Raw genomic sequence first — 24506 nt, 5'->3', positions numbered from 1 at the left:
GTAATTACAAAGCCAAAAGCAAAGTGCCCAATGAAACCTTTAATGCTGATTTTCCACAGCATGTGTTGGACTTTGGTGTGTAAAGAAATTAAACAAGATGCAATGGCAGCTTTAAGTGTACTAATATTTTTTCTCTATACAATCTACATCACAGATGTACACACTCAGTAATAATAATACATACACATTCAGTGGCTGCGGTCAGGTACAGTACAATTTAGACTTTTCATTTTAAATACCTCTTTGCTGTATTATTTGGCAGAGTTTTGCTTGGAAATACTATTCTTTCCACTCACTAAGAAGATAAGACTCTTGGGAAACTGTAAAATATTTACTTTAATGGTTACAATAGTTTCATTGAAATTCTTATCAGGAAAAGACTCTGTTGTATTGCACCTTTGACTTATGAAATAAAGGAAAGGAATTACTTCAAAATTGAGATATTTAGGGGATTCCCAAGTTTCTTCACAAGCAGGATTTAATAACTCTTGGTGTGCTAAGCCTTTACTCTTTGAGGTCCTTGTCTTTTTAAGCCTTGAACTAGAGACGGATTGTATATCTCATTCTTCATCGTGATGGAATCAAATGAAAGTCTCGTTTCCTACCTCAGGAAAGACTTTCTGTGGGCTTTTGTTTCTCATCTGAGTTACTGTTATCCGTTTCTTGAGCTTTTCTGGCTATTTTTGGGCTAACGTTGGTCTTTCTAGACATCTGTGGGCTTTGCCCTTTTTTCTGCAACTGTGGGCTGTTGGAACCTAGCTTTCGGTTGAGCAGGGGGCTTCTGGAGCCCTTTATCTTGGTCGGTTGTTGCAGATCTGTTTTGAGCGCTCGAAGCCCAAGAAGTCCACAGTAGTAGTTGCATTGATGATGCGTCACAAACTGGTCAAATACTTCCGGGGAGCCGCATTCAGTTAGTCCTTGATATCTGAAACACGGGAGGAAAATCTGGTTTTGCATTTTGATTTCGAGGCAAGCAATCAGAAACATCTGCATATTGAGAGGGAGATACGAACCCTTTCGACTTGGTGGCAACTTTAATATTTGTCATTTTTGTTTCAACACCTACAAAAATAAGACGATATCAATAAATCTTTTTGCATTAATCACAAATTGCATCATTGATCACTTTTTCCTTAATAACTTTATATGTGTGACTTACCTTCCAGTTGAGTGACCAGCAAATTCCCATGTGTCCACTGGTGGATCCAGTGCTGGAAGGTGCAGCATTTCTGATCCAGCTCTGAAATGTTTTGTGAAAACAGCTTGCCTTTGAGATCTATGGTACAATATTTCCCAAAGTCTCCTGAAAGATCAGTCTCCACTGTGGCATACGGCACAGAGTTTGCAGGGCGGTGAATTAGATATCGAGGGATAACTCTGCAAGAACCAAGATATGTTACTAGGGTTATCAAAAGTAGTGTATTATAGTTTTATACTTCAGTTGAATAAGCAGTACTTACTCTAATGACAAGCCGAAGTTTTCATTTACTCTCGCTTCAGCTGCAAAAATTTTACAGTATTCTCGGATCATGTCTTGGACTTTACACTCCTTTAAAAAAAAAAAAAAGTTGTTTACTATATTTTGCCTAGATTTGTCTGATTGCAGTTTGAATTGCACTCACTTGCTTTGCAATGTCCAAATTTCTCTCTGCAAGGGTGCTCTCTTGTTTGGTCCCGTAAGCGATGGGATTTCTAATTTTAATGATACAGGTGCTTCCGGACTCAAAGATGGGATCCAGGCCATAGATAACCTTCACCCTGCTGGCTTTGTGAGTGCAGCCCTCCCCAACGTGGAAAGTCTCGGTAAAAATGCGACCAAAGTACTTTTCCCCCCAGGTGCCACTGTCTGCCAGGCCTTTGGTGAACACCAGTGGGGTCATCTCGATCTCCTCTCCAACTGGAGAAAATATAGAGGGGAGTGTTTTATCATCCCTTGCAAATCTACTCAATGTTTCAACATTTTGTCTCAATACAACAACAATGCATCAGTGTATTTTATTGGGATTTTATTTAATAAACCAAAGTGTTTGATAATTGTTCTTTAAAAAATTATTTTGCAAATCCAAATCTGAAGAGTTTAGGCTATTTCTAATCACCCCTTTCTACTTCACTAAATGAAACCCAGTAGGCTATAAATTCTGTAGTTACATTTTTAGTAAACTGAGTCCCCCCTGTGTGTATTTTAATCTCAGTATAAACAGACCAAGGAACACAGATAGGCTTAAAGTAGGTTTAGGTTAAAAAAAACCAACAATAATGTATTTTCTTTCTAGATTTAAGAAGCAGCTATGGCACATAGCAATGAAAAGTACCTTCCAAGTCCTCCTTGAGTAAGAATTCAGACAGAACTGCAAAACAAACAAACAAAAAAAATGGACAAAAAATATTTTTTAATTAAATTGAATTGCATAATTTAATCAATGGATTGCTTTTCTTACTTTCTTCACTGAGCAAAAAGTCAGTTGTGTCGGTCCCATATTCATTACTGATTGTACACCCATATACTCCGCAGTCTTGGCTTGATGCATGCACAATAGCTAGAGCCACTTGGCTTTCATCTCCTCCACTAAGAGAGAAAAACGAAACGAGAGCCTCGTTAGGTTTACATTCAAATTCATCAAAAATCCACAAGGTGTCACTCTAAGTAAGAAAATCACGTTATGTGGAAGCAGTCTGCTGACACAGCAACCGGTAGCACATATATAGACTTTATAATGGACCCATGAGACGGGAAAATATTGTGTCAGATTACAGTTTATGTGTCTAGCCAGAGAATCACCTCTCTGTGCCATGGCTGTGGGATTCACAGTCACATGAGCTGGTCAACTCTGCAGTGAAAATATGAGGATGACAGAGGACCATAGGGGCTGGGGTCAAAATAATACTTATTTCCTAATTGTCTTGATTTTACAACTTGTCCGGCTTTGATCGTCAAAGATAGTGTAAATAATAGTGGAAAGCTGAATTAAAATTCAGTTTGAGTCTTTAATTTATTTTTAGTATGTCTAAAAATTTTTGTGGTTTGACCTGTGCTGAAAGATCTGTGGGTGGGGGGGTTTACCTTCTCTTCATCTCTAGTATTTCTTCCTCATCCTTGAACCACTTAATGGTGGAGTCACTAAGCACATTGAAGAACTGACACCACAGTTTCAGGTGTCCAGAAGCGTCTGGGAAGGGCTCTCCTCTGGTCTTGCGGATTACTTGGGGAGCTGGTGAGAAACGGTGTACTTAAAATCAATAAACACTGTTAAAGTATGCGAAGAACTTATTGGGGATTTCCTTCCCAGGACGTATTTTATTGAATGTTAAATTCTGAAAAACAAGTTGACCTAAAGCTCTTCCTAGATAGCTACATCTTTTTCTAGGACAAAATAATGAATGATTATTGATTATTTACCTTTCAAAGGATCTGTCTTCTTTCCAGATGGTTTTTCCTCTACCTTATTGCTGGTTGGTTCTATGGTGGGAGTCTCCTCCACAACCTTTGGCACTTCCAATGTAGCCTTTCTGCGACTCATCAGTGGAGAGCGCCTCTCCATTGGAGGGGTTTTCTGTCCCGTGGAGGCTTGTAGCAACGCAGCTCTGCGAGCCTGGCTTGGCGACATGTAGGGACTTTCCTTCTTGCCCTCTAGCACACTAAACACTGCTCCCTCCAATTCTTCTTCTCTTTTTGGGATAAAGATTTTGCGCCGAGCTCCAGAGGCCAACTCCTCGGGGGTGGCAGAACGTATGAGTGTCAGGCTGTCCCGGCGCTTAAGCCGGGGGCTGCTCTCACAGGAGAGAGATGATGTTGGCGTCGACCCCCCGCTGAAATCTTCATCTGCCTTGTCGCTTTGTCGATCTTCTACAGAGATTGCAGGCACATTGCCTGTAGTCTCGTTGTCCAAGTCAGGAGCTGCTTTGGACATAAATTTGCGTAGACTGGATGGACTTAAAGATGGGTATGTTGGGGGCTTAGAGCTTAGTCTTTCAACAGATGGTCTGTTTTTAAGAAAATCCTCAACCGAACTCTCTCTTTTGGCGTCTTTTGGGGACTTTTGCTTCAGTGATTCAGGAACAATACTGTCATCTGTTGGTTTACTAAAAGTTGGCGTACTGCCACCAACTTTTGACATTGGAGTTTCACCAACCATATTTGGTGTGTTCTCTTTTAGGCTCTTATCAGAGATTTCCTTTAAGTCTTTTTTTCTTTTAGGTATTTCAGGCCTCTCGCTCAGGTTTTCAGCTACACCTTGCTTTGTTCCCTTTGGTGTGCTAGCTGAAGTTTCGGTTTCTGTCGTCTTGGTGGGAGCAGGTGGTTTAAGCTCAGCTTCGCTTTCATGACAAGAGACTGATATTGGTGGAACCACAAACATAGTCTCTGTTTGAGTTTCAAAAGCCTTTTCTGTCCCACAAACACTGCTGATACCCAATGCATTACTCTCCAGATCATCACTGCAGGAAACATTTATAACAGGAATTGAAGCATATTCCATGAGAGGAAGCTGTGCACTGCGTTCGTGCATTTTTTGAGCAACTTCCTTTAACTTTTTTGTAGGTGAGAGTTCATCGGTATGCTGCATTCCTCTCTGCGTGGGGGCTGTGCCTGGGAAATCAGCCACGCTCCCTTCTTGGATTCCTGTCTTTGACTCATGAGTTGCATCATGTTTTTGCAAATCTTTTAAGCCTGGCTTGTTTTGAGCCAAAATACTTAGAGGCAGAGTGCACTCTTTCAGATCAGATTCCATTGTATTGATGGTTGGAATTATAAATTCTTCGCTCATGTTCATCTCTGGCACAGGCAGTTTGATATCTGGGATGTCTTCAGTGGTAGATATTTGGATTGATGGGATATTTACCGTGCTACAATCATGCTCAGCACTCCAAGCTAAATTGTTGCTTTTTCCATAAGAAGTTTTACTGTGTTCCTCTAGAGCGTAAGCGTTATTTGCATTGTCTTCTGTTACTACAAGTGTCTTTGGTTCGCTCAACTCTTCGTCATCCAGTCTTGTGTCTTTTATTGACTCTAGCTGTGAATTTTCACTCCTCACTTCTCTATTATCAACTTGTAGAGACAATTGCTCTTGTGTTTTTAAGCTGTTGCACCAATTCATTTTCGCATCATCCCGTGAGGCAGAACTGTATTTCTCTTTAACCTCACATATCTCCTCGAAATTTAAACTGGGTAAGGTTTTACGTTGGTGGTCTTCTGCGATTTCCTCAGCCACAGTGGCTTGTTCACGTTGACTTTTTAGGTCACCCATTTCTAAACATTGTGGGACTTCAGAGGGCGGATATGCAACATTAGCTTCCTGAATTAGCGAAGCGCATTTGGCCTCTTCTTTTAGATGATCTTTCTCTGCACTGTAAGCTACCGTGGCAGGAAGAGCAGGCGGCCCCCTATTCGGTGTTTCAGATTCACACTGCTTGATTCTGTCTTCTGGAGAACAGGCTGATATATTTGTAATGTCAGGTTTGTTTATATCCAAGTAGGGTTGTTTGTTTGATTTCACTTCAGCTTTTTCTTCCTTAGGTAGCCTGTGGGAGGAGTGATACTCTTGAATGTCAGGCGTTTCTTTGTCCACATTAAGAACACTGACCTCCTCCTTTTCTAAAGTTTCCGTAAGTGCTACTCCAGGGTTATGGTTTTCTGTTAATGAGATAACACTTTGAGATAACGTGCAGTAATCTTCTACCTTAAGAAGGGTGGGTAGAAGGGAGTGTTCTTTTTCTTTTTGAGATAAAGAGTCTTCTCTCCCAGAATCTGGATTAGGCTTTTGAAGAGCAAGCGGGCGATCTGTCCCCTGATGTTGTGGTAGCTCTTCTTTTAGGACTGAAACTATTTCTGAGTCTTTCTTTCCTTCCTGTTAGAGCATGAAATAAAAAAGTAATAGTATTAATTCTACATCCACTCCAATAGTCTTTCACAGTCTACTGTTTTAACCTTAATTGAAACAGAATTTGCTTGCTGTACTACATACAAACACCTATTATACTACATGCATGCAAGACCTGCTTTTTTCCCCTCAGTCTCTTCAAAATGTCCTTACTGCCTATAGCGCTAGTAAAAAAAAGTAATAAGGATTTTACCCATATTATTTTGCTATTTTGGACAAAACCAGTTAGTGGGTGGCAGCAAACAGGTAGCAGATAAAAAAAAAATGTCAGGTCAAATCAAAAACAGGACAAGAAAAGCAACATCAGCAATGCTTGTTTTAAAAACAGTAAAATAGAAAGAGCTGTAGTTTTCGCAGTATGGATGAAGCATCTCTCAGAGACAACAAGGATAGAAAGGCTGTACTACTGTTAAGGTAAAAAAAAAAGAAGATTATTCTCATCTAAATAAACAGTATATAAGGCTGTGCATTCAAGCTTTATATTTATGAATTGGCTGAGGTTTCTCCAAAGTCCAAACAACTTGCTTTGCTGATTGGCTGATTGGTCCCTTGTGATGCCTCCCTCACCTAAGAACCTTACAATCTTAGTGAGCAGCTCAATTTGAAGTCATCCCAAAAAGGTTTATCCGACTGGGTCGAAGACCTCTGATACACCCTTTATATTGCGCTGTGATCATTGCGTTTCTTCACATTGTATGCTGCTACATCTGCTTATGTTTGAGTGCAGCTCCAGCAAGTAGTCAAGCTTTTCCTTGACTATTTGGATATGTGCTCAGCATTATTCTGTACTATTTTTAAGCAATATTACATAAGTGATGCAAATTGAGGAACCTGGCCATCTAAGAAACTGGAACAGAACTGACAGCCTGCAGGTATTAGAATAACCTAAGACAAGAAAGTGCTGCTGATGAAAAAGTTGACTTTCAGAGAAAAACATAGGCGTTAACCACAGATGCAGCCCCACAAGCTCGTTCAGTAAGAGACAGAATATGTGGTCTTGCAAAAGTCAGGTACTCTTCAGTTTTATGTTAGCAGTGAAAAAGCTGACAGAGCAAAGCTGGCTCCTAATCTTGGTTCATTTTCCTTTTCACTCTCAGAATAAAATAGGGATAAAACTTAAAATTAGACCAGAAAATACTTTTCTTCAGGCTCCTGAGAGACCAGTAAAAATGTTTACAAATGTCAAATCTTTAATGAGTTTAGATAGCATTTTTATTTGTTCAATTTCTTGTCGCAAAACATCAACTAATTTGTAGTTGTATGTTATTGAATTAGTAATTAGGGTAGTTGTGTCTTGTTTTTATATTTGTATTGTGGTTTTCTTAATATAATATAATCTTCGTAAGATTTAGGACTTCATTAGTTCCTAATTATTTTTAATAGCTGTTGTTTAATTTAATGTTCTTAATCCCATATATTTCATGATTTTGAACAGACACCTTCTTTAAAACATTTCTGAGCCAAGTTGTGGGATCATAATATTTTTAAGAAGCTCATTAAAAAGAACTTACAGCACTGACCTTTGATAGTGTGACACATTTAGACCCAGACAAGTATTTCTGTTGTAAATCAACAGAAGCACCGACACTGACAGTTCCTGGCAGACTTCGTATTATAATGCCATCATATACAACCAAGCAGACAGACACAACTCTGGTCATTTAATAAAGCTTATCAGTTATTAAACAATGAAGAGAACAAAAAAGTCACTTTCAAAAGTCAATAAAGTATTAAGTTTTATTAGCTGTCAGTTTATTTTAAGACACTAACCTCATGTCACATGTAAGGTAGTTGAAACCAAACGAGTGTACATATGGAAAGGTCCAATAGCATGTCTAGAAATCTGGATTCAGAAGTTTTTGTTTACTCCAACTACTTTTAATCATTAATCAAAACTTCACAGCTCTAACTTCAACAAATTCAAACAAAACAAAACACAAGCACCACCCCCCAAAAGAACTGCAGCAGAGCTTTAGAAGTCCTTGCGCGCTCAATTAAGTCAGACACAGGAATTCCCCACATTGTAGGCAAAGGTGTGCTGTTTACACAAAGTACTGTGCAGTGAATGAATGACAAATCTATGTAAAAGAAACAAAACAAAAAAATCTGCTGACAGATATTTCTTCTGCCGTCACTAGGTTGAGGAACATAACCTGACTATGACAGACAAACATGAAAAGATTTACTGGTGAAACACACATAACACTTTAAACATCGACATCAATCGTCTTTTAATGCTTTCGGTGTTCCTGCTTGTGGTGTTCACATGTTTCAGTTTTATACAGAAGGCGTCCAGCAGCCACGTGTTTCCTCGTGACAACATGCTTGGCTCACAGTGACTGTGAGGAAAACAAGAAGTGACTGCTTTCTGTGGAAAGGGAACTGGTGTCACATTCAGTACAAATTAAGTGCTTCGACACTGCTGTATAAATAACTGCAACAGCCATTTGAGAAAAAAACACTTAGCTCTTTCCGATGACACAATCATAGAAGTCGTATGCAAGCGACTTTGCAGATGTGCGAGTAAACGTATTTACTTCAGTTCCCTTTTTCACAGGACACAGATAACCTAAGTAGCCTGAGCGAGACAACAAGTAAATGTATAATGATGACTGAATTTATGAAGAAAATGCCATTTATGAAAAAACAATTGCCACTTAAACCTGGTCACTGCTTATGTTACCCAGCGCAGCAACAACTGCTATTTATTTATATTGATACATATACATGCTTATACCTAAATGCATATGTTTTGGACTATGAGAGGAAACCAGAATACCCAGGGAGAACCTTTGTGTGCACAGGAACAATATGCAAAATCTATGCAGAGATCCTGGTCTAGTTTATGCAAGATGTAACTCAACAGACATCTTCCAAAAAGCTCCACCTTTTGGGTCACCAGATCTAAATAAAAAATTCCTAAAAGATCATCGTGATATTTTTTAGGAATGTGAGGCAGGTCTTTGTGACCTTTTTTGGTCAGCAATTTTTTTGGTCTTGCAACTTGTAATGGACATCATGGTTTCCTGGAGGCCCAAAGGCTTGTAATCATCATTTTTTAAATTTCTTTTTGATTGGGGCTTTTGAGATCTTTTAGCCTCTTTTCTTGTATTAGTAAGTTCTCTTTAAGTGATTTCTAGATTCTACAGCTCTGGGTGTGGCTAGATAAACTGAACCAGGAATTTCATTCATGACACAAGAGGGCAATTATTTTTTCACATAAAGCCAGACTGGTTTGCAACGCCTTTTTTTCACCAATAAAAGATTCTGCACATACATTTTCACGGCACTTTAAGGCAGTCAGATATGGAGTACAGTCCAAGGTTTAAAAAAAGCACTCTTTGCTTCACTACCTTAAGCTCAGCAAGAACATGCGTGATTGTGTTTCAAGCGTAGCAAACTGGATAATTTGAGAGAAAGTCTTTGATCAAGCGCACGCTTTAAATATAGCAATGTTTCGTCAGAAGTGAAACAATTCTCAAATGAGCAGAGTAAGATGACTAGAGAACTGCCGCCCACCACCCTCTTGGCTGGATGAGGAAAAGGTTTATTTTAGGACACCCAAAGAGGGAAGTGGTTGGGGGTCAGCGAGGAATCTGACCACAGTGACATGGCCCTCCTTTCATGCTGAAACCTGCCCCTAGACTCTCTACGACTCCTTGCCGAACCTGCCCAGCCATCCGCCAAGCAAAGTAATGCGAGAGCAGTTTCAGATGTTCATGTTTCATCATAATCTCTGACGCACCAGTGTCCCAATCAGAAAGGCCGACATCGAAGATATTTCACCTTCTGTCTCGCACTGTGCAGATTTGTTGTCCAATATCCCCCACCCCCACACGCATCAACAGCAAGTTTGTGACAACTTCCCTATTCCACTCTCCACACACGCACACACACAAACTCTCGACTCTGCTCACTCATAGATTACTCACTTTATCAGTAGTATATCAGTGACATTACACTGTATGCCATGAAGTAATTGCATTGTCTAACTTTTTCACATATGAGAGGAAAATAGCAAATGATCATAAATGTCTATGTGCATGATGTGTCCTGGTTACCTGGTGTTAAGACATGAACATAGTGTAGCTCAACTTTCTTTGATAAAATCAACTGTTAATCTGGAAATGGCAGCTAGCTGCCTAGAGAGACTGTCCTACTTACCTCAGGGTGAACTTGAAACCCAGACAATGACTTTTTCTCCACTGGACTGCTCCTTTCTGCTTCTGTAGATTCCTCCATGTCCTCCACAGTCTCATTAGTGTCTTCTATTCTCTTTCCTGCAGATTCATTCACAATCTCAGGAACCGGTTTATGATCTTGTAGTAGACCTGTGTCTACACAGTTAAATTGAATAGGTTCTGCTGGTGCTGCTTGTTGCTTCACAATTTCTGAGGATTCTGGTGCCTTATCTGTCTCCATTGGTACAACATCATTTGACAGGACCTCAGAACTATGCCCTGCTTGCAGCTGAAATGATGGAGACATATCCGGTTCAGGGAGAACTATCGAGTGGTCAAAATATTCATCTTCATTGTCCGTGTACGAGATATTGTGAGAGTCCTTCTTGCTCTTACCAAAGAAGAAGTCCTTAACAGAGTGCAGCATTGAGGATATGGAGGCTTGAATGTTATGCTGGTCATGATCCTTTTGACCCTTGCTGTAATGTTTGACTTCTGAACTACTGGGCTTCTGGAGTCTGCTGTGAGTTGTGTGTGCCACCTCTGGTTGGTTTTCCATTTTCTTTTCTTTGTCTATCACTACTTCCTCTTGTCTCCTTTTCTCACTTATGCATTCTTGCTCGTTCTGCTCTTCCATCTTCTCCTCAGTATCAATTCCCTTATTATCTCTTAAAGTAACTATGCTCGTCTCTTTGGCGTTCTCCTCCTGACTTTCCTCACCAGACTGAGACTGAATAGTCTCTGCCAAAAACTGTGCCAAACTGATTCCTCCGTCATATGAATTTTCACCTCCGTTTCCCATCATATGGCTTTTACTAATGTTGGAGTTGATCCCAATATCTACACCATTGGACATCTTTATTCTCTTTTTAGCCAATGTTTCTGCTGACTCCTCGTTCTCCAAAGAACTGCTTATAGAGGCGATGTCTCCTGCATCTTTGCCCTCTGCGATAAGTGTCTTTGATTGAGCTACATCTCCAGGTTGCTCCGCTGTGGCAGAGTTGTTCACCACTGGCTTCTCCTCCAGTGGTGGCACAGAGCGTTTTCTGGATGGATGCTCTGGGCTACTTCGCTGCTCTTCTTTCTTAATATTTTCTTTATTGTCCTTCTTGCCTTTCTCCTCGATGTCCCTTTTCTTCTTCTCTGCTTTCTGCTTGAGTTTAGCAAAGAATCGCTGGTGGATCTTGTACTCATTCATGGTACCGACCTCCAGAACTCCAGAGCAGGAGACGATACCTTTGCTATTGCTGGCTGAAACCTGGTAGATCGCTGCATCATCCAATGTACAACTGCAAAAGAAAATTCCTGCTCTTATATTCTGACGTTTGTCAATGCATCACTCTGAATGCAGGGATTACAACATCTGTATCATGTTAGTGTTGGACTTTGGTGAAATGATGGGACAAAAAACAGCTTTAATGAATTTTAAAAACAGAATTTAGGTCTCCTATTGTTAATTTTTTTAAGTCTAAAAATTCAAAGACATATAACTCCAGTAATATTTGGATAAATATATCTCAGTGGGTTGTGGAGAAACCTAGATCTTTCTAGAATCATCAACAATCTTCTGGTATGTTTCTTCACTGATAAGTGGCCGCTATTCTAATTAGAAACATTAGAACACAATTATTTGGTTTTCTGTTATTGGCAGTATAATCCACATATTTGTAATTTTGTTGAGGCAGCTCCAGAAGCTTGGTGTTAGTCTGCTATATTCATTCCAAAGCCACTTCTGACCATTGTCCTGTTGGAACACCCATTTGTGTATAAGTCTCAACTCTTAAGCCAAAGGTTGGATGATGAAGATGATGTCATGGTCCTGTCTCACCGGCAGCCCAAACAGATCCCCTGCAAGATGCCACCACAAATCTTCACAGCTGACGCACTGTTCTTAGATTTGAAAGCTTCACCTCAACTCCTACAAATAATTCTTTTGACATGGATCAAAGAGCTCAATCTTTGTCTCATCTGTCTGTAAGAGTTTCCCCCAAAGGATTCTTGTCTTGTTAATGCAGGCAGCGACTAATTTCAGGGGATCACTTTTGTAGCTGCTGCTTCTTTATTGGTCATCATGTTAAAACGATGACCAAAAAACAGTCAATTTAAATTAGGTGTACCATTCTTATATACATATACCTGTGCGGATCATGTAACACATATTAAATTCATATATACAATTTTAAATTCATTCAAGCTGCCAGTTGTCTGATCATTCCACCCAGGAAAAAGAATGATTGAAATACATTATTAAAAGTCCAGAATTAAATGTGATTCATGGCAGTGATGAGTATATGTAAACATCTGACTCACTGGCACTCTATATGATTTGGACAAATTATTTAGACATACTTGTAAATATGAAGAGTGTGAGTTTTCCCATTTCGGTGGATTTCATATTTAGGGAGTCCACAGTAGCGATCCATTTCCATGTCGTCCTTATACCATTTCAGCTCTGGAGCTGGGTAACCTATATTGAAAAAAACCCCAAAACAATTATTAAAGTCTTCACACCTCAAAGTGCTGCAAAACAAATGTGAAATTGTTTATTCAGTCAGCATATTCTCCTGAAAAGCTACTTGGTTACATAGTAAACACAACATGGATCTACTTTGTTATTGCCTCTATGAATAATAGAGTCAGCATGTTTTGTGTCTGTTGCATCATGTTGCTGATGTGTCAAACACTTACCAGCTGCTGCAGCCAGATGGTCCCACCCAAACAATCTGCCTGCAGTGAAAAACACCCCGAACAAACCAGCCTAATGTGCTTTTAAATTCAGGATGTAGCTAATGTAAAGCCCAAGGAGTTAAATCCTGCCCTTTGTTTCCATATTAGTCACATCCTGTGTGTTTCTATGTGTTGATCTCTTCAACCTGAGACGTTTCAGTTTCTCAAAAACCAACAAGTACAGACAAGACGAGGAAGCGGCTCTTACCTGATACAACGCAGGTGAATTTCACATTGCAGTTTTCTGACACGGCCTTGGATTTCAGCGTGGTCTCAAAAGATGGCTGTATGTCCTCAGTCAGCTGAGCCATAACACTGCACAGCGTGCTCCTAGAAGGAAACACGGCCACATTAGGGTCAGTGTCCCACTTTAAAACGGAAGAATAGCATTACACATAATTTCATTCATTAAAGCGACCTCTCCACCTCGGTGCAGTACATTCACGGTACATGTTAATGAAAATGTCTAGTAGAGGCGAGGTTGTAAAAAGGAAAAAATGTGACACAGAAACATGTGAGAGATCAAGCAAAACAAAGGTGTCAACTGAACTGAACACTGGGCAGTTAAAACGTGTTGGCTTCATTCTGGGGGTAAACCAGTTTTTGTGGTTAACATGTTAGTTGGGATCTCGGGAGGAATGTTTTAAAGTAGGGAATTACCTCGCTGGTCTGTAGTGAGAATACCTTGAATAGCTATTCAGAAGGAGGCAAATGAAGGAGGGTCAGTGAATAATTAAAATCATCTTAACTCACCTGGCCTGTTGTAACTACGCTCCTCTTAAGCTACAAGAACCACTTTAACTCTTAGATAGTTTGCAATTTAAAACGGAAACTTTTTTTTTGTTCAGCCACTTTAGTTCAGTCTGATAACATTCTTGTGCTGAACATTGCTGTTTATTTACATTTCCACCTACATTTTTTTCTGCAGGTTTTAGTGATTGTTTAACTTGACCCGTCTGACTCAGAGACTACCGTGATAGCAGCAATACAAACAAAGCATTGGATCATAAAAGAAGTTCCCTTACCTGTTTTCAGGCCTAACATTGGACAGATAAGTATTGCGGCTCTCAGATCGGCCATTGGAAGAGCTGCCTTCCTCTTCACTGAAGCTGCTGGTTCTCCCATTGCCAGAAAATGAGCGAGTCATTGGCCTTCTGGAAGTCATTGTCCACTAAGGCAATAAACAAAAAAAGTATATAGAAAAAAATCCCAGATATATAAACCTGTAGTTAAAAAATATACGATGAAGGAGGGGAAAAAAGGGGGGCTCAAAATTAACTGAGCTGTCCATGTAAAAGTTCCCTGGGAAATAAAAAGACCCTCTTCAGCTGAAGGACCTGTGGGTGGAAATAAAGTAAGTTTATAACACTAACAGAACTTTTTACTCAGAGACAAAGTTTAGACTAAACGTCCTTTGACCAAGCAAAGCTCTTGGATTGAAGTGAGTTATAAATAGTATGCACTATCAAGTTGAACTCTTCGTGGCTAAGGCACAAACATAAAACCAGCTATTGACTTCTGTGTCATAAAAGCAGAGCCAAAGCATTTGTCTCTATGAAAAAGGTTACATTATCTAGCTTACCACTGAGATGTTGTCGGCTTTGCTTTGGGGCCAGAGTGTGTGAGGAAAATCTGTAACCGCCTATCATAGACATGCATGTGTTGCCAGTGGGGGCCCTATTTATAGCAGGCCCACAAATAGGTGCGGGAGAACATCAGATTTTCCAGAACGAGGCTTTGGCCTAAACAAAGAAATTAAAATCAAAAGTCATGACCACGTATACTTTGTCATGGAGATCATTTTTATTTGAAAGTCATCAAGGAAAACAAGCCGTTGCTTTGTTTGGATCCAACTCTGCTGGCCTGAAGCGATGGATTAAATATACACTTGATCATGTCAGTGGAATAAGGTTCAAAATGCAGCTGCTGCGAGTTAAAAGCTTACATCCAAAGTCTTTCACAGGAATCACTGAAGGACAACACCTGCCATACAAGCTCGCATCAAGAGAGATTACTGGGGAAGGACTTAAAAATAATAAATCAGTCAATAACTGAATTGCTCAATAAATACATATATGACCCTGAGAGGAGGTGTTGTTGGACACATATGTCCAATAAAGCTATTTCTAGTCTATGGCACTGTGAAATGTTTTAATTAGTTAAATTCGGTGTAGACAAGGAAAATATAACTATTTGAAATTATTTCTCAGTTTTATGTTTTTCTTTTTTTTATCTTACTTTGGTGCGTGGACATCTTGAATGATTCCTTTTGCTGCATTTCTACAGTTTGAAAAATATGATTGTTTCATTGTCAAAATGTGATATTACATAAGGTTAGTAATATATATGATTTTTTCTAAAATGTAATTTAGACAGTTTTCTCCTTCCAATGTATTGGGAAAAAAATTCTAACTGGTTAAACAACATAAATGATTAACATGAAGGTCTTTTGAAAAATATGTTTTCTTCAAAACACAGAGAGAAAAATTGCAGATTGGCAAGTATGTATGTAGTTTGGATACCTACCTAATGCATCCAAACTGATACTCATATTTTCGAGGTTTAGAAATATTTGTTGTGCTTTCTTTTTGTTCATATTATCGTGTAGATGAAAGTTGTGTAATAGCTTTCTTTTAAAAAATGTGAAAGTTTTAAGCCTGTTTTCCATCACTTCATTTGTAAGGACGTTGGAGTGATTTGATCTCTAATTTACTGCTAAAACAAAAATTATCTCTGTTCCATTAAGTTTGACGAGCTTTGGGGGAGTGTCTTAAACTATCTGTTACTGTGACCTCAGTCTGCGGTTTGCGCTGCATGGAAAAGGAGCCGACTCGCTCGTTTACCGTAAAGTCTCAAAATGAAGCTCCCTTTGAATTTCTTTTGCATGCTTAATTTTGATCTAGGAAAGCTTGGAGTTCATATCATGCAATTTTTTCCAGTATGAAGGTGAAGTTTATTTCACAGCTATCGAAACCTAAAGGTTCTGACGGGCTTTTGTTCATAATTTAACGTTTAGCCTGCATTTTGAATGCTCTCATAGTACAATTACGGTAATGTATGTGCGCTTTCTCTTGTTCCGGGAAAGGGAGTTTATATATTAGAGGTTCTTTAGACTTAGGACAGGAAAACACTTTCTGTGCGAGATTAGAGAACTGCTCATACGGTCCGAGGCTCACGGCAGGTATGCAGTGAAATATTACAAACCGTAGCAAACATAACTAAAACGTTACTTACAACTTGCTTCACTGGAAATAAGAAGTGGACGTTTATGGGCGATTCAGCCGGATGTGTTAAGTACTTTTTTTGTGTTTATATGCTCTTTTTTTTAAAAACAGTATTGTTCTTACAGTCTGATGTAAGAAGAGGAAAATGCCCAAATGACCGGATCTTGCCCCATAATGATTACAGGTTTGTATTTGCCACCGCACCGTTCAGTACGATTCGTGTCAAAACAATCACAACGGCGTGTGATTTCAGATGACTGATGATCTGTCGTGATTTGTTTCAGAAATCGTCATTGTGCGCCACCCTGTCTCCGTGTGCGTACCCGTGAACCACAGAGTGACTCTGCGAGTCCGTGCTGAGGGCAAAGGCATTCTCAGCTACCAGTGGTTCTCTGAAGATGAGAAGGAGGTGAGGGGATTTATTAAAACATTAAACTCTGGTGAACTTTTCCGTGTTTGTTTGTCCTGAAACGGGAGATCTTGAGTTGGTCATTTGCCCCACAAATGTTTTACTGGTCTGGGTTGTTTTGGTGAAATGGAGCCGCCTGTCACTGTTCGATTCATAGAACAATTTCAATTCGTACCTTTAAAAAGGCCCCACAGTTTGACAGCTGATGTTTTCATTTGTAAAATTAAACGTTTTAATATAAATCAATAGATGACACATGTCTTGCAGCGTTCATACCCCGCCTTCCTCCCATTTTCGTACCCACTCGTTGTGAATTATTTTTCAGAAGCAAACTATTTTGTATGTCCATGTACCATTGAGTATCTTTAGAGTTCAGTATTTTCATGACTTATGGGAATAAATAGTCACAATTTAATTCAATTGTACATATAATATTTTCTCATGCTTATTTGGATCTGTCAGTGCTTATGAAATTGGACAGATCTGTGATAGATCCAAGTTAATTGCTTGTATATGTGGAATACTTTGAATCCTACTGCCACATTCCATACAGGGTACTATGAGAGCATCATGCACTACTAACTTTAATGATCATTTACTACCTTTATTTACACCAAATGTGTCTTACAACTGGTAAAGGTACAACCCAACACGTTTTATATATATAATCAGAAAAGAACGTGCAATTATATTGTGTGCAAGTTTTTGATCATTTTAATTTATTTATCTCCACATTTCATCACCATCTTCTAAGTGAAATAAACGGGTACTCAACAGCTTAGTACATCGATCTGAAGTGGTTTGTTTGTGGGTAACAAATAGGAGGAAACAAACAAAAAAAAAACCGTCTAACTGGTGTGTAGAAATTTGTGAAGGGGTGAAATGACTGAGAGTTTCGATTTCAGTTAACAACACTAAAATGTGTTCACACGCGGTTTTTTTCCAGGTGCCTGCAGGTACTCAATCTGACTTGACTATAAGAGCTTCTAAAACTCATCGATATGTCTGCCGAGTCAATGACCACTTTCATAATTACGTCTTCAGCGAATGGGTGAAGGTGAAAGTGTTGGACATTGATAAATCAGGTATTATGCTCATTTAATTTATACAGCCATATGTTCCACATAAGACAAATTCCATAAATGTATAACAATCTCTGCCTCTTACTTTTCAGGTCTGCCAGTTGACTGGCAGGGCGAGCCGCACATCGCTATCAATCCCAAACCAGAAACGGTTCAAGTGGGAACAAAAGTCAGCCTTCGCTGTGCTGCCTTTGGCATCCCCACTCCACACTACCAGTGGTACAGAAATGGACAGCCACTGCTGGACAAGACCAGTGATATACTGCAGGTGAGGCAAGATAATAAAGCTTTGCTTGCTATGCTACTGATAACGATTGCCTGGTAAATCATACCAAACTTGTTTACCGACTTGTTCAACAACTCTTTCATTAAAACTCTTATTTGCATTTGTGGAAGTGTGCTTAAATAAAAGTAAATGGTTTTTTTCATCTTACAGATTGATGGTACAACAGCAGAACATGGCGGATCCTATCTGTGCTCGATATCTAACGTCTTAGAAGAGAGATGGACTGAGCCTGTTGATATCAATATTGGTAAGTCTCAAACAGAACTGTAAACATATTTCCCTAATTTCTACCCTTCCCTCTTGCATTACTGCCTTTGTTTCTGAGTAAAAGAAACTGTAGGTAGACAAGATTTTCTTCATACTCCTTCTGTTCTGCTGATTTATCCGAAAGGCTTTGTTTTTTGCCATTGTGGTAGAGGTACTTTCCCATTTCTACAGAGTAAAAAGGAAGTTGTTCGTCTCCAAATAGTGCTTAGTCCAAGCCTTAGACACAAAGCAGGAAAGTGATGTAAAGTGAAACCAACATTTCTTCTGCTTATGGTTCATGCTCTGTTTAATGCAGTAATAACCACAAATGGTTCTACTATTTCAGCTCATTTCTTTTTTTTTTCCACAAATGCTAATCTTGTGTTGCTTTTCTTTCAATGTTTTAGTGCAACCTGAACAGCCTCCACTAACAGGTACAGTTTTGCGGAAGACACCTTTTCTAATGCACAGTAAAAAGAAAAGCATCGCTATAATTTGTGCTTTCTTCATCCCATCCTCTCTTTCAGCCACGGATAAGGTCGCCCTTCTCATCGGCAACTTGAATTACAGCTGCCACCCTGGTTTGATGGCGCCCGTCATGGACGTCCACGAACTGGGCAACCTGCTGCAGCAGCTCGGCTTTAGGGTTGTTTCCCTGCTGGACCTCACCAGGCAGGAGATGATGGCTGCTATCGACAAATTCATTCAGCTTCTTGACAGGGGCGTTTATGGTGAGTCTATTTTTGACTAGGCTGGCTACGTGCTGAGCAGTGTGATTTAAGCACCTCACCATTGTGAAATGCTGCTTTTAACTTCCCCTTCTCACGTCCCGTGCTGTTTTTCATAGATCCTGAACTATTCGCTTGTTTGTAATCGTGTAGGTGTATTTAAGTGTGCAGATGAGATCACTTTTTATAAATGGCTACAAGACTTGATTTAGGCAGAACTTAAAAAAAAACTCATTAGTATAAAAACTATTTAATTATTAAAGATGTGTTACAGCATTTAGCATCAAAAAGTAGCTTTGATTGTTAAAAGGGAAGTAAGCGAATACTATTCTTAAACAGTGGAAAGGGAAACACTAGTATAGATGCGTAATTAGAAATTGTGTCTATGATAAAATAGCAACAAGAAGGAAATGGTCATGGCACACTAGAATACTATTTGCTACTGTGATCTGTGTCTTAAAAAAGACATCAGCTGTCCTTTTGATTCTCTTTGTGACCGTGACGTAATATTATGTTTTTTCCACCCTTTAGAATCTCTTCATTATGAAATTAGCATACATTTTCTTCTCACTTAACAGGGCTTTTCTACTATGCGGGTCATGGGTATGAGCATGCCGGGAGGAATTATTTGGTCGCAGTCGACGCTCCACAGCCGTACCAAACCAAAAATTGCGTCTGTGTTCAAAGGGTCATGAGTCAAATGCAAGAAAGGCAGACTGCCATGAGTGTCATCCTGCTGGACACCTGTAGAAAGTGGTATGTGTACTGATCAACTTCAATTTTCATAGGAGAAAGCAAAATGTTGTATCAATTTAAAAAAAAAAATGAAGCTCACCAGAACTTTTTCAAACAATGTTCTTTAGGTACAACCAGGGTTGTATACCATCAGTCATTAAGGCACTGAGACCAAATGGGAACACGGTGTATGGTTATGCCACGTATGTATAAATTTATATAGATAATGTTGAAACAATAAATGGTCGACACTGAAAACCAAAGCAACATCAAAGAAAACTGTTGTTTGATTCACATTTACCTTGCAAATCTTTTCAGATGCGAGGATGCTGAGGCCTACGAGGTCCAGGATGGGGGCAAGAGTACTGGCATCTTCACAAAGTACCTGAACAAGCATATTCTTCAGGAAGCCAAAGTCACGCATGTCTTAGAGCGAGTTTCTGAAGGTGAGTGGTTCAAAAGTACTACAGAAAAGTACTGGCATCAGTTCAATTTTTTATTTTTTGAAACTTTTTGGAGAAGCAAATGTCAGTCTAACGCATAATAGCATCTAACACTTTATCTACTTTTCTATTTGGCTCCATTTTTTGAGTGTTATTTTGTAATGGCCCCAACAGATTCAGTGTAAACAACACCGAAGGGAACAGGTTGTCCTTTGATATGCTGCCTGAAGCACAGACAAGGTTTACGACCCCATAGCACTGCATTTTAATGTTGTTTACTTGGTATTTTTTGGTGTGGTCAACTGATCACAGATGTAAGGATATCAAATTCTCCCATTGAGAAAGCATGTGTGTCTTTTTTGATGGGCTCTGAGGAAACACATTTTTGGGGTACCAGTAGCATGTGACCTCATTCTTTGGAAATTCACACTGTTGGCGAGAGAACACCAAGAAACCTGAGAGCCGCGGGGAACGAGACAGCTGCTTTGCCGTTTCGGCACCCCCCGCCCCTGCCTCCGCTCTCAAGGGGTCACTCAGAAATCAGCAGACGCGAGACATGAACCCCTGCTGATGCCAATCTGTGTCGAAGTGTTCGAGAACTTATTTAGACAAACTAGTATGTAGATTTGTTTTTGCGATTGGCTATAAAACTATCTCAGTAAAATGTATCTTTTTAGAAGCCACAGACAAAGGCACATCATCTTTTTTTTTTTTCTCCCCAATTTTGTGCTGTTTCTCTATACAACTGTCAGCTTTTGAAATATCTCCATTGTTTGAATGTCCAGAATAACTTCCAAAGTTACAATTTTGAGAAATCAGTTGTTTTGAATTTTATTACATGTTTCAAATATCCCCAGTTCCTCAAATTTGCTCATGTGAATCATATCCTCCATAACGTACCCATTCATCACTTTCTGATTTGGAGAACTCATCCAGCCCCATGATCAGAAGAGAAACGCATCAACGTTTCACTAAAACCTTTAAAACATTTTATTATTTCAGAGTCTCCTGATGTTTTGAACTGCTAAAAAGTATTTGTCGCATAATCACAATTTGATTTAAGTTTCAAGGTAAAACACTTTAAGTAAGACAGTGAACTTTTCACTTTGTTTCTTTTGTTTTGAAAGCGTCACTCTACATTATGTTATTTTTCTGAAAGGCCGGGTTAGTTTCACATTAGATGTAAAACTTTTCAAAAATCTTCTTGTCTGTCTTGTCCTTCCACACAATTTCTTTGTAAATAGCTTTAAGAATATTAGAATGTTGCAGGTTATCTTTTGTTGACGTTTAAATTAGTCCAACACATGTTAAGTTTGACAAAAAAAGAAATATGGAAGAAGCATGTAAGGGAGAAAATACTTTTTACAGCACAGTAATACGAGTCAGTTTTGGCTTCATGTCATCTTTAACATACACTTTCTCCTTGTTTCTAAATCAGATGTTGGTAAAGACCCTCTCGTAACTGGCAAGCAGGCAGTGGAGATAAAACACACCATGAAAGAACCACGATCCCTCAAAGATAAAGTTCGAACTGCAGGTCACACAAGAGAACTACACCTACGAGATGTTTGCTGGAGGCAGGCAAATGGTGAGTATGGAGAAGTCCCCATCTGTGTTTCATTCTGTTTAAGTTCTTAAGAAAATGTTGCTGTTGATACCAGATAGAAACACACCCTGACAGATAAGTTTCCTCAAAGCTAATCTCAGTTTACCTACTACTTGTGCCCCATGAATTCAAAAGAGTAAATCTACCGTTCAGTGATCTTAAGACTTCCTACGCCACAGCCTGTGACAGCCCATGAGAAACGGTTGTGGTTTAAGCTATTTTATAAAAAAAAAAAAAAGGCCAGTCATAGTATTTGATACATCAAAATAGGGAACTTGTTCACGGTTCAATATCCATTTTCATTCTTACTTAGAATGAGGCTATTTTTAAACATGTCAAACTTACTTCAAACTAATTTTACCCATTGCGAAATTCAGTTTTGATATCACAACCTGGGTGAGATTTTTTCTTGCTCAGAAATTATTGTGTTGCCTAAGTTGGCTAGCTGAAATTACAGAAAGGCAATCAGTAGCTCTGTTAAATAAAATCTTCATTCTTTAAAAAAAAGTCTGAATAGGAAAATATTTTTTGGGTTTTTATATATATATATATAAGAAAGGTTTTCATTTCTTCTTTCAGAGCTGCCACGAAAGAAGCAGCTGATGTTTCCATGCGGTGTGAAAGTGGAAGTCAGCTTCTCAGCTCTGTTCTCCAATGTACTGGTTGCTTTTGCGACTATAAAGGCTACGCCTGATCAAACCCAAGACTGCACTGTCACGCTAAGTAGCAACCCTGTAAGTATTTACGTTATACTTAAACAATCAGATATTTTATTTCAGACTTTACTGTTATCAAAGCAGGAAATACATAGATCTGAAAGGTGAAAACGGCATACAAAGAGAGTATAAAAAGGTGTGCAGTGTGCACAAAGTTATATCTTAAACACACATTGCTTCCTTCTTGCCTTCAATCACAAATATTTGTCAATATTGGATTCAAAAACTGCAGCTTGTATTTACATAAATTCCGTGTTGGTTGTGATGGAATGTAGTGGGTTTCCACTGCCGGTCTCTATAATGACCACTAACTCCCCCGCCTTCCATGTCTGAGGAAGTCCTCTCCAAATATGGGCTTCCAGCATAGTGCAACCAGTGACAAAGCAGGAAATCAAAGCAGTGTCATGCACTCCTCTTGTGCAATACATGCATTTGTCTGTATTTTTAATCTCGGATTATACTGCCATCTTGTGGTTGTGGTTTTCTGAATTTGCCAGGGGTGATGTAGAGCAAATATTTTTGTTGTAGTTGCTCAACACATGTAATATTAATCAAAATTTGTATGATTTCATACCTTAGCCGATGGAAGACATATTTTCCAGGCCGGGTCGCTCGGAGGATATGGACTCACTACTAATAAATGAAACGCTTAACCCTGACTGTACTTTAAGACTTTGCTCTCTCCAGAAACTGAAGGTATATAGTCACTATATATATATTTTTTTCACTTTCTGTTAACATTTTGTTCATTTATTTTACAATGAGTGTGATTCCTTTGTCATTTTGATAGGAATCAGTAGTACTCAAGGTGGATCTACACTATACTCACAAGGACAGTAATGTGCGGCACACAGAGAGCCAGCAGGTGGACATTGGAAGGCCTCTGGTTGCGTCCTGTAAGCTGTACAGGGAGAATCACACAAGAGACAAAAAACCAAACGGTGCTACAGCTCAAACCACGGGCAACATTTCACACAGCAAATCACAGCAGCATCAGAATCTGGCTGCTCCGCATCGACATTTCACCAGAAAGGCAGAGTGCGCTGCCAAAACTCCAACTACATGGAGCAACGAACCTGAAGAGAATGATGAAAATGAACTGCTGGATTTCCGACCATCTGAGTAAATACTGTAAAAAAGCTTTTTCTTTCTTTCCTTTTCTTTTTTTTTAACCATATTTGATAATGCATTTTGTCTGTAACTGAATAAGTAGAGTGAGAAGATTTATACTCTGCTTATGTTCGTTTTTATTGCAGAACATAAATGGATACAATACATAAACGTAAAGAAATTTAAAAGATGACTGTAATATTTTTGATTTTTTTTTTCTTGTGAAGAACACTTTATTTCAGTGGCAAGCTGGCTGGCCTATTGAAGACATTACTTTAATTATTTATCTCATAAACAGTACTACTTTAATCTCTGCATTGTGGAACTTTAAAATATATTGTGATATGTAGTTTTGTTTTAACATAAGAATAAATACTGTAGTTTCTCTTAACAAGGAGGTTTCTCATTCAGTTTGTTTTTGAACAATTAAACCACGGAAGTAAGCTGAATTAAATTTCTCCCTGACGATGACAAATGTGAAAGTCAAAAATGTTAGCAAAACTTGTTTATCATTAGGAAATTTGTACATTTTTTGGATACAGAGTGGTAAGCTTATTTCATGAGGGAGGTCTTGAGTTCATTTGAACACATTACTGTGCAGTGCCTTGAAAAAAAATCTTCATACACCTTAAACTCTATAACTTTAATGCATTTCTTAGGATTTAAAATTAAAAAGTTTCTCCAAATTGAAATCCGAAAAGTATTTTTAGTCATCTGCCCTAACCTCTGTTACTCAAAATAAGAACCTGTGGAATCACTTAGTAAATACAAGCCACTTGCATGCAATTTGAACTCGGCATGAATAAAGTTTATTTTGGACGGCTAATGTTCCTTCCTCTAATGTAAGGAACATTAGAGAATTAGCAACATAATGAAGAAGAAGGCACACTATAGAAAGGTCAAAGTTATAAAGTTGCTGAGTGGTTTAAAGCAGGGATGGGTTTTAAAAGAATTTCCCAGGCTTTGAACAAGTGATTCAAGCACGGGAAATGTATTGCACAACTACAAACCAAAGAAACACGTGCTGATCTACAGTGGTGGGAAGTAACGAAGAACAAGTACGTCGTTACTGTACTTAAGTACAATTTTTGTGTATCTGTACTTTACTTAAGTAGATTTAATAATGGATACTTTCTA

General features: G+C 38.9%; 2 protein-coding genes across 6 annotated transcripts; one reads left to right on the top strand and one right to left on the bottom strand.

The window, feature by feature from the left end:
• Window positions 1-318: 318 nt before the first annotated feature.
• On the bottom strand, window positions 319-14452 carry alpk3a (alpha-kinase 3a). Of its 3 annotated transcripts, XM_008412323.1 has the most exons (15): window positions 14367-14452; window positions 13810-14121; window positions 13445-13477; window positions 12993-13114; window positions 12407-12524; window positions 10041-11346; window positions 3398-5843; window positions 3062-3209; window positions 2439-2566; window positions 2313-2348; window positions 1623-1897; window positions 1461-1549; window positions 1160-1377; window positions 1014-1062; window positions 319-925 (listed from the first exon to the last, which is right to left on the bottom strand). In XM_008412323.1, the coding sequence occupies exons 2-15, from the start codon at window positions 13947-13949 to the stop codon at window positions 607-609; spliced, it is 5427 nt and encodes a 1808-aa protein (XP_008410545.1). In that variant the 5' UTR covers window positions 13950-14121; window positions 14367-14452; the 3' UTR covers window positions 319-606. The 3 variants fall into 3 exon arrangements, with proteins under 3 accessions (XP_008410545.1, XP_008410546.1, XP_017160569.1); XM_008412324.1 differs by lacking the exon at window positions 13445-13477; XM_017305080.1 differs by lacking the exon at window positions 14367-14452 and having other exon boundaries at window positions 13810-14329.
• A 1408-nt stretch (window positions 14453-15860) lies between these two features.
• On the top strand, window positions 15861-23764 carry malt3 (MALT paracaspase 3). 3 transcript variants are annotated; one of them, XM_017305099.1, is made up of 15 exons: window positions 15861-15965; window positions 16134-16192; window positions 16293-16417; window positions 17364-17502; window positions 17592-17767; window positions 17936-18032; window positions 18439-18465; window positions 18559-18762; window positions 19338-19515; window positions 19623-19697; window positions 19813-19940; window positions 21376-21525; window positions 22123-22277; window positions 22839-22955; window positions 23050-23764. In XM_017305099.1, exons 2-15 carry the CDS (start codon window positions 16162-16164, stop codon window positions 23383-23385), a joined length of 1938 nt encoding a protein of 645 aa, XP_017160588.1. In that variant the 5' UTR covers window positions 15861-15965; window positions 16134-16161; the 3' UTR covers window positions 23386-23764. The 3 variants fall into 3 exon arrangements, with proteins under 3 accessions (XP_017160588.1, XP_008410547.1, XP_017160586.1); XM_008412325.2 differs by having other exon boundaries at window positions 15870-15965; window positions 16120-16192; XM_017305097.1 differs by having other exon boundaries at window positions 15885-16192.
• The last annotated feature ends 742 nt before the right edge of the window (window positions 23765-24506 follow it).

This window comes from Poecilia reticulata, linkage group LG6 (assembly GCF_000633615.1).
Source record: "Poecilia reticulata strain Guanapo linkage group LG6, Guppy_female_1.0+MT, whole genome shotgun sequence".
In the NCBI taxonomy this organism is placed as follows: Eukaryota; Metazoa; Chordata; class Actinopteri; order Cyprinodontiformes; family Poeciliidae; genus Poecilia; species Poecilia reticulata.
This window is presented reverse-complemented; position numbering and strand designations above follow the sequence as displayed.